Here is a 10608-nt window from a genome sequence, read left to right as displayed (position 1 = left end):
CATTTTGCTACCTAAATTTTGATTTTTAAAAACTATTTAGGCCACTGTTTCTTTTTAAAAAAATATTTTTATTCTCCTCCTTTTTCACATTTGCTCCCAAATTTACACCTAACAATAAACAATAATCAGTAACAAATGCAACGTCAATCAATAACAACGATCCCAACCTCCCACCAAACCACAAACGTTAGCCCACAAACGACAAAAAGGAATCAGGAATCAACCATAGTCACCATTAACACATACAGTCCCTCTCTCCCCAACCCTCCCAGCACCTCCCCTGCACCAATGTTCGCTGTGATCCAATTCTCGAAAGTGCATAATGAATAACGCCAATGAATTGTAGAACTCCTCCATCCTTCCCCTCAGTTCAAATTTGACCTTTTCAAGCGTCAAGAATTCCAGCAGATCCTCCCGCCACGCCAGGCCCCAGGGTAGAGAGGTTGATCTCCACCCTAACAAGATCCGCCTTTGGGCGATCAACGAGGCGAAGGCTACAACATCTGCCTCTGTGCCTGTTTCCAACTCCGACTGGTCCAACACTCCGAATATGGCCTCCCGAGGTTTCACGTGCACCACTTTAGACGTTACCCTAAAAACCTCCTTCCAGTAATCCTCCAGCTTTGGACAGGACCAAAACATATGAATGTGGTTTGCGCGCCCCCCCCCCCCACTACGTTCACACACATCTTCTACCCCTTCAAAGAGCCGGCTCATCCTCGCCCTTGTGAGGTGTGCTCTATACACCACCTTCAGCTGTATCAGCCCCAACCTCGCACACGAGGTGGAGGCGTTCACTCTCCGGAGCACCTCACATCAGAACCCCTCCTCCATACCCTCTCCCAACTCTTTCTTCCACTGTGCCATGATCTCTTCAAGCGGCACTTTCTCCTCCTCCAAAATAGCCCCGTAAACCGCCGATACTACCCCCTTCTCCAGTCCCCCTGTCATCAGCACCTCCTCCAGCAATGTGGAAGCCGGCTCTACTGGGAAGCTCTGTATCTCCTTTCTGTCAAAGTCTCGAACCTGCATGTATCTGAATATTTCCCCCTGCTTCAGCCCATACTTTACTCCCAGCTCCAGCAATCCCGCAAAACGACCCCCAAGAAATAAATCTTTTAGTGTCCCAATTCCTTTCTCCTCCCATCTCTGAAAATTTCCATCCCACTTCCCTGACTCAAATCTATGGTTCCCCCGAATTGGCATTTTCCTGCCCGCAACCCGAAGTGTTGTTGAAACTGCCCCCAAATTCTCAACGAAGCTATTACTACCGGACTCCCTGAGTATCTCCCTGGGGTCGTCGGGACCGGCGCTGTTGCTAGCGCCTTCAATCCCGACCTCCTACCCAAATTCTCCTCCATTCTGACCCATTGGGAGTCAACCCCTCTGACCCAGCTCCGTACCTTCTCCACATTCGCCGCCCAGTAATAATACATCAGGTTCAGAAGACCAAATCCCCGGCCTGCCTTCTTCTCTGTAGTTTTTAATTCTGGCCACCTTCCCTCCCCATAGGAACGAGGCAATCATCCCTTCAATCTCGCTAAAAGACGCCGTTGGCAGGAAAATCTGCAGGCATTGAAAGATAAACAGGAATCGTGGCAGCACATTCATTTTAACCGCCTGTACCCGACCGCCAGTGACAGAGGGAGACCATCCCACCTTGCCACAGCAGCTTTCACTCCCCCCTCCCCAATCTCGAGCAACCTGCATCCCCAGTTATCTAAAGTGAGTCCCTGCCTTACGGAATGACAGCCCCCCCACCCCTGGCTGAGACACCATAAAATACTCACTCCTGTCTCGATTTAATTTGTACCCCGAGAAAGACCCAAACACCCAAAGCAGCTCCAGTACACTCCCTAGTGACACACTTGGTTCCGACACGTATAATAACAAATCATCGGCATATAAGGACACCCTGTGCTCTATCCTCCCCCCCCCCCCCCCCCCCGGACTATCCCTTTCCATATCCCCGAACTTTCTTAACGCGATGGCCAATGGCTCAATCGCGAGTGCAAACAGCGGGAGGGGGCATAGGACATCCCTGCCTAGTCCCACGGTGGAGAGAAAAGTATCTCAAACTGATATTATTTGTGCGGACATTCGCCTTCGGCTCCTTATATATAAAAGCTTTACCCAGTTCACAAATCTGGGTCCAATTCCAAACCGCTCTAGAACTGCCATCAAGTATCCTCATTCTACCCGGTCAAACGTTTTCTCGGCGTCCAATGCCACAACTACCTCCGTTTCCTTCCCCTCTGCCGGTACCATAGCCACGTTCAATACCCTCCTACTGTTCGAAAAGAGCTGCTTCCCCTTCACAAAGCCCGTCTGATCTTCATCTATCACCTTCGGGAGGCACTCCTCTAGCCTACTTGCCAGTACCTTCGCCAATATCTTTGCGTCCAAGTTTAAAAGTGATATGGGCTTCTATGACCCACACTCCGTCGGATCCTTATCTTTCTTAAGTAATAGGGAAATCGATGCCTGCCCCAAGGTTTGTGGTAACACCCCCTTCCCTATTGCCTCCTCAAACATCCCCACCATCAGCGGTACCAGCTTATTTTTGAATTTTTTATAATATTCCACCGGAAACCCAACCGGCCCTGCCATCTTCCCCGACTGCATCCTCCCAATCACATCTTTTATTCAGCCACTGTTTCTGGTGAGGTGTTGCACGCCATTTAACCTTTGTTAAAAACATATGTTTTCATTGGTTTTCACATTTTATGTTTCACGCTTCATCTGCCATTTAATCTTCATCCTTTTGGTGATGATCTTAAATTTCTGCCCTTCGGTTATTCATTCAAGGATCAGTGTGAACAACGTTTCCTGATTACCTTGTTAGATCCTTCACAGTTTTGAACATCGCTTTCTCTCCTTGAGTGAAAAGAGGCAGGTTTCTGTGAAGAGTCTTTCTTACAAACTCTATACAATGATTTGTGTAGAGTGAACATGCCTTTCGGGTCTTGGATTTGGCACTTCCATGAATAAAACCTGGGATTCTATGTTCAATGAAAATCACCATTTATTTGTATGAATTACAAAAATGTGTCCTTATGTCTCCAAATTTATGCACCCAATAGTGATGCAGCTATACTCAAGCAGAATGGAGAAAATTGGGTAAATCCCTTGACAATTCCGCACTAAAAGAGCAATCTGCCCAAAAGGGAACAAAGTGCCCGAATGAGTGCGTTTAGCTGTGTTTCTCCCGGCACTTGCACTGCCGAGAAACAGGTGGCTATTTAACGTGACTCGCTTTGAATAAGGGCCCTGAGCAGGGAAGGCATGGTTGAGGCTGCACATAACCACATTTTTTACAATGGGGAGCTACACTCGCCGAAACGTGCTGTTTTAGCGAGCGATCGGGACGCCATTTGTACCAAACTCTGAGGCCCCAAAAAGAACCCCCCCCCCCCCCCCCCCCCCCAGCCTGAATGCAACATGGGAGGGTCCTCTGGCACCCTGCACCCCCAACACCCACACTGGGTAACCCCAGCCCGATCGCTGGTTTAGCACAGGGCTAAAGAGCTGGCTTTTAATGCAGACCAAGGCAGGCCAGCAGCTCGGTTCAATTCCCGTACCAGCCTCCCCGAACAGGTGCCGGAATGTGGCGACTAGGGGCTGTTCACAGTAACTTCATTTGAAGCCTACTTGTGACAAGAAGCGATTTTCATTTCGCGCACATAGAAAATGCCAGCTGGCACCTTGGCAGTGCCCCTACCAGTTGGCAGTGCTACCTGGGCACCTTGACAGTTCCAGGTTGGCACTGCCAGGGTACCCTGGTGGCACCAGCACTGCCAGGGTACCACCCTGCACAAAGGGCATGCAGCTGGGGGCCGCCAAATCCCTTGGAGACCCCCACAAGTGCTGTTCCATCTAGCCCCCAGTACCAAACGGCGCTCGTCCCAGATCCCCGAGGCGAAAGGATTGAATCACAAAGCCTCAAGTATTTTGGGAATCTTAGATTCTCTGATCATGCTGCCTCGCTCTAATATGCAGATTTGCCAAATTCTTAACCCGCCCATTGTGGCCGAGACTGCGTTGAATCTTGCGAGGCGTTGTGAGCCGGGTACATCCTGGGAGCGGGGTCTCCCGGCTTTCAACGGCAAGCTGCTTCTACGGTGCAGCATGGCTGGAGGATCGTGCCCTAAATATCCCACACTAAATATTATCATAGAATTTACAGTGCAGAAGGAGGCCATTCGGCCCATCGAATCTGCACCAGCCCTTACAAAGAGAACCCTACTGAAGCCCACGTATCTACCCTATCCCCGTAACCCACGCTTAACATTTTTTGGACACGAAGGGCAATTTATCATGGGCAATCCACCTAACTCACACATCTTTGGACGGTGGGAGGAAACCGGTGCACCCGGAGGAAACCCACGCACACGGGGAGAACGTGCAAACTCCACAGACAGTGACCCAGCCGGGAATTGAACCTGGGAACCTGGAGTTGCGAAGCAACTGTGCCAACCACTGTTCTACCATGCTACCCACAATAAATAGAAAAGCAAAATACTGGAAATTCTGGCAATCTGAAATAAAAACAGAAAACGTTGGAAATGCTTAGTCAGTCTGGGCAGACAGTAGCTAAGTTAACATTTCAGGTCAGTTACATTTCATTTGAACCAGTTGCTGCTGAGCATTTTATTTCAGATTTTCAGCATCCACAATGTTTTTCTTTTGTATTGATGTCGACACTCTTGCAAGATAAATCAAGCTTCTAACACATAAAGACATGGAGTTCCCTACCCAGTGAGATTCGATTTTCAACCTATGATCATTCCTACAGTACGCTGCCATTTCTAGCTTTCAAAATCAGTTGAACAGTATCACAATATTGACGAGCTATGAGCACAGAGCTAAGCGGATGTTTTATGAGGAATCTAAATGAATATAATCTAAGGCCTGGCAATATTGACAACATCTCATCCCCAAGTAGATCAACCAGGCAACTTCCTGTTTCCCGTTCCTGATTGCTGTGCAATGACTTGTAAAGTGTTTGTATATGGAATCCATTGCGAAGCTGTACACAGTTAAACAAACATTTGCTGTCTAGGTTCCTATGTGAGTAATGGCCACTTAAGTAAAGGTGCCTAGCGCCCATATTATTGAACAACGTGAAGAGTCAGCACTTCAGAGAAAGTGTGCACGCTGATCTGGACAGGACTAGTGTTTGAAAGATTCTAAAGGGATTAATTTTTGTAATGTTACACTACGTCCCCTAGCGTTGTGCTCTAAATTTGAAGAATACGGGAAATACACTCTCATGTCAATGGACTGAACAAATAAGGAAACAAAACTTCAATGATAGAATTTTAAGAAACTTAACAAGAGCCAGCTAAACACCTAATCAGGACCTCAAGCAGGTTTCTGAGCCTCTGCTTTGAAGCAGGATGTTGGCATCGACTTCCAGCAAGGCCTTTTGCTACTTTCAAATTACACCCATGTTCGTAACTTTCACCTTTTGTGTCAATAGCATAACCTGCAATATCCTGCGAACTCTACCTGTTTAAGCTGGTTAATCCAAATGTCCCGACCCGAAGCTTCCTGATGCAAGATTACTGGAGCAGAGTTCAGACTGAAAGGCATCGTGTCAAAGGAAGTTTCCGCAAGAAATGGCTGGAGGTCAGAATTAAGCTGCAAAGTCATAAGAGCAAAGTCAAAACAGTGAGGATTTTTTAAAAAGGTGAGTCAAACAAACATTTTTTTATTTATTCGAACAAGAGTATAAAAGCTGTAATGAGAAAACTTTAAGCCATTCAGCAGTTCAAAAACTTTAATTAGGAAGAGCATACCTCAGCACACAGAGGTTCTATGTGCTGTGTCATACTGGCAGAATCTTGTGATTGTGAACGAGACAAAAAAATTGGTAGAGAGGAGAGAAAGAACACCTGGAATGCTCAAAACAAAATCCACGTGTGAAGTTCCCCTGCATCTAGCCCACCCATATCCAGTCTCTTCTGAGCCACTTTACTTAATCTTTCCTCTCCATTATATCCTCAATGTGTTTTTAAAAAAATTTCCAATCAACAAGAAATCTGCTGGTCCATATTTAAAATCTACACATGGAAATGCAGCATGTGGAGCCTGCGTATGGCTGCAAGCAATCTCCAACGAAGTAGTAGTACCAGAAAATGACTAATTGCATTATTGAATTAGAAATCGATCCATCAGAATGATCCCAGAATCATCACTGTAGTGTAATTTCCGACTGTTAATTTACGTGACAAATGTATCACATCTCAACAACAAGGACTCCTATGTCAGACTCCCATTGACTACAGCTCCGCCTTCAAAACTATAATCCCAGCCAAGCTCATATCAAAACTCCAAAACCTACGATGTGGCTCCTCCCTCTGCAATGGGATCCTTGACTTTCTGACCCACAGACCACAATCAGTAAGAATTAACAACACCTCCTCCACAATAGTCCTCAATACCGGGGCCCCACAAGGATGCGGACTTAGCCCCCTACTATACTCCCTATATACACACACTGTGTGGCAAAATTTGGCTCCAACTCCTTTACATCTTTGCTTCTGACCGGAGTGGGTCAGATCTCGAACAACAATGAGTCAGAGTACAGGAGGGAGACAGAAAACATAGTGGAGTGGTGTAACGACAACAATCTCTCCCTCAACGCCAGCAAAACTAAGGAGCTGGTAATTGACTTCAGGAAGCGAAGGATTGTACACACCCTGGTCTGCATTAATGGTGCTGAAGTGGAGATGGTTGACAGCTTAAAATTCCTAGTTGTGCATATCACCAACAATCTGTCCTGGTCCACCCACGTCGATGCGACGGCCAAGAAAGCACTACAGCACCTATAATTCCTCAGGAAACTAAAGAAATTTGGCTTGTCCACATTGACATTACCAATTTTTACAGATGCACAATAGAAAGCATCCTATCTGGCTGCATCGCAGCCTGGTATGGCAACCGCTCGGCCCAAGACCGAAAGAAACTACAGAGTGGTGAACTCAGTCCAGTCCATCATGCAAACCTGCCTCCCATCCACTGACTCTGCATACACTTCCCGCTGCCTTGGAAAAGCGGGCAGCATAATCAAAGACCCTCCCACCCAGGTTATTCTCTCTTCCACCCTCTTCCATTGGGTAGGAGGTACAAAAGTCTAAGAATACGCACAAACAGGTTGAAAAACTGCTTCTTCTCTGCTGTTACCAGACTGCTGAATGACCCTCTTATGGACTGAACTGATCCTATTACGACTACTGAGTAGTACTACACTCTGTATGCTTTACCTGATGTCTGTGCCTATGTATTTAGATTGTGTATCTATCATATGTCCTATTTTTTTCATGTACGGAATGATCTGTCTGGACTGTACGCAGGACAATACCTTTCACAGTACAGGCAACAAGAAACCCAATTCTGATCCAAATCCACATTCTATACCCCCTTAAAATTTAAATTACTATAAAACTCATTAAAGTTTCAATCATTTATTGGAATATTGGGGATGAAAATTCTGAAACTTCTGCCTCTCAACAGCGTTAATTTTCTCTCTTCATCCTCCATCCCCCTGTAAATTCAATAGCTTTAACCCTGTGGAGTGCATTTTTCCACCACCAGACAGCACCTCAGCGATCAAAAATATTAGATTTATCGGGGGCTTCTTTTTGATTTTCGGGGGCTACATTTTGGTTTGCAGAGGTTCCTTGGATCTAAAAAGTCAAGTTAGAAACCAAACTGTTCTCAAAGCAGGAATTTGCAAACTGCACTCTGTGCCTTGGTTAAGGTATATTAAGGAAACAACAGATTCTGTGCTGAACAAGTGGCCATAAAGAAATGATAAAGCACAGTAATATTGTATGGGGTAACTGTTCTAGAATATCCTCCCCCCCCCCCAAATATCTTTGCTTTCCTCTGGACTACTCATCATTTTTCAAGGTTGAATACATCTTACGTCCCCGTCCCTTTGTATTTTGAACCTGGTGCCACATTAGTGCACTCCAGCCCTTAGCCCATTTCCAGCCTGGCATGAAGTTGGCATGACAAAATACCGCACACCACACCGATGACTACAGTTTCTCCTTACCCCTGGGGGAATTTGACAGCTGCATCTGCAGTCCCCCAATTTATAGCTTATACTGGTTTGATCATGCTGGAGCACTTTAAAGCGAATTTCAATGCGACTTATGCATCAGTACTCACTCAAATGTCCACTTTTTAAAATTAATATTCCCCAACATTAATTTCTGCAAAAGCTTAAGTGAAAAAGTTTGGAAGATTAGTGGTCCAATTATGTTATATTTGCATTACGAACTGGGTCAATTTGACACTACAGTATTCATGAATTGCTCTATTACGATTCTCGATAGGATTGTTGTCAGCATATTTTATAAATGGATGCATTTTTGTAATACAGTATACCTTTTGAAGTATACCAGGGCTGGAAGATAAACTGTCAGGAAAAATTATATCTGGAATAGAAATTTTAAGTTGATTTAATGTAACATCCTTGTGCTCAGAGACTCAATGAGGCACATCTGATGCACCTTAACAGTGTGTAGTAAATTATCATCCAGTTCTGAAAAAAAGAGACATGCTGTCAAAGCTTTTATCTTGCACTCATCAGGGCAGATGCAAGAATATCAAATATCTATTTATACTGCATCAGAAGAGGGTGCTGACTGATTGGCAAGATGACTCTGGTAGAGGCAATGCCATGGAGAATGCACCAGGCAAAAGTTAAGTAGCAAGTTTTAGTTTAGTTGAAAAAGGTGCTGTGTGTGGACATGTTTTTCTTGTTTGCAAAGGACAACATCCTGCGTGGCTTCCTGCACCATAAGGGGGGCCACACTGTGAATCCAAATGATATTATATTGGTTGTTAATGTAATTCTCAGCACAATCAGGATTGCTGAATAAGTGTTGTTCAGTAGTGGAATCTAATGTTGGACACACACTTTGTTGTGAGTTTTGCAAGTAAGGGCTGGTTGGGTACCTAAGAACTCAGCAGGAATAGGCAATTCAGCCCTTCAAGCCCGTCCCACCATTAAAGTCAGTTACCTAGCCCGATGTGAACTGCTGAAGGGTGTCCTGTTTGGTATGATCCACCAGTCATTGGGATGTACAGTCTATATACTTGGCATCACAGCGGCGCTGAAATCATATACCACATATTACTCACCAATTTAGTTTGATGGCAACATTCTGTTAGTGGGGACTACTACTCATGTTGCCACTGCATAGTAGCAGTGCAAAATGGGTACTTTCATCTGTTGCTCAAAGGTTTGAGACACCTCATCCTTCCAAAGTAACCGGAGGTAGATTGGGCGCTTTTCAACTCTTTTAACGGCGCAATGCTATCATGTGGAATAACGGCTACCCTGATCAGATCATTGAGCGTGTGCGCAAACTCATGGAGGGACCCAAGACCACGACTTTCGGTCCAGAAAATTACCCAGTCTACCTCTGATTACCCTGGGAGGATAAGGTGTCTCATAAGTTTGAGCAACAGATGCGCTAGCGGTTCATGCTGCACGATGAAACACAAGTGGTATTCTGCACTAACAGGATGCTGCCATCGAGCTAAAAAGATGTTCTGCCTACCACACAAATATTGTTCTGGTATATGAATTTCAGTGCCAGAAAACATGCCAGGTATCAGTCCATCACACGAATCTGCCTCCCATCCATGGACTCCATCTACATCTCCCGCTGCCTGGGGAAAGCGGGCAGCATAATCAAGGATCCCTCCCACCCGGCTTACTCACTTTTCCAACTTCTTCCATCGGGCAGGAGATACAGAAGTCTGAGAACACGCACGAACAGACTCAAAAACAGCTTCTTCCCCACTGTCACCAGACTCCTAAATGACCCTCTTATTGACTGACCTCATTAACACTACACCTTGTATGCTTCATCCGATGCCAATGCTTATGTAATTACATTGTATATCTTGTGTTGCCTTGTTATGTATTTTCATGTATTTTCTTGAATTTTGTTTAATTCCCTCTTCTTCCATGTACTAAATGACCTGCTGAGCTGCTTGCAGAAAAATACTTTTCACTGTACCTCGGTACACGTGACAATAAACAAATCCAATCCAATCCAAGGTATAGAGGCCGTATGCCCTTGTACCAAACAGCACGACACTTTGGCTATTCGCACTCAACTAACCAATGCTTGCAAAATTCAAACTAACCTACACTAACAATCAATTTAAGATAGTCAGACTTGCAATGTATGTCATTTATACGTGGTAGAAGCTACATATAGGCACATAGGGTCCCGTCCTTTGCAAACAGAAGGAACATGTCCACGCATTGTGGCTTTTTCAACTAAACAAAACACAAGGTCTGTACTACCAAGCTATTATCATCCAATTCTTCACAAGAGGCTGAAAGCATACCCTTCCATCAGTTAGACTGCTTTTAATGATTGTAGTACAACAATTTTACTTTCATGAAGGTGTAGGAGTAGATTCTGCTCCCATCAATAGTCAGAAAAACAGTTTTTAATTCGTAAAGGAATGAATAGGCTCATTCTTACTGGGCAATACAATCTGGTCTTAATTCAAAATTGTATATTATTCATTTTTTTTAGCACTGTTATTAAACTGATAGTTAGGTTTCCA

The 10608-nt window shown here is 44.9% G+C and overlaps 1 protein-coding gene across 4 annotated transcripts in view; it reads right to left on the bottom strand.

Annotated features, from left to right (window-relative positions):
* Positions 1-10608, bottom strand: part of pdss2 (prenyl (decaprenyl) diphosphate synthase, subunit 2) — a 262929-nt gene that overhangs the window by 47238 nt on the left and 205083 nt on the right. For all 4 annotated transcript variants that reach the window (XM_038799236.1, XM_038799235.1, XM_038799233.1 and 1 more), the window contains one exon: positions 5512-5643. In XM_038799236.1, the coding sequence (XP_038655164.1) occupies positions 5512-5643 (132 nt within the window). The remainder of the gene's footprint in view (positions 1-5511; positions 5644-10608) is intronic.

This window comes from Scyliorhinus canicula, chromosome 6, assembly GCF_902713615.1.
Source record: "Scyliorhinus canicula chromosome 6, sScyCan1.1, whole genome shotgun sequence".
In the NCBI taxonomy this organism is placed as follows: Eukaryota; Metazoa; Chordata; class Chondrichthyes; order Carcharhiniformes; family Scyliorhinidae; genus Scyliorhinus; species Scyliorhinus canicula.
Note: the sequence above shows the minus strand (reverse complement) of the source record. Positions and strands in the feature narration are given on the sequence as shown.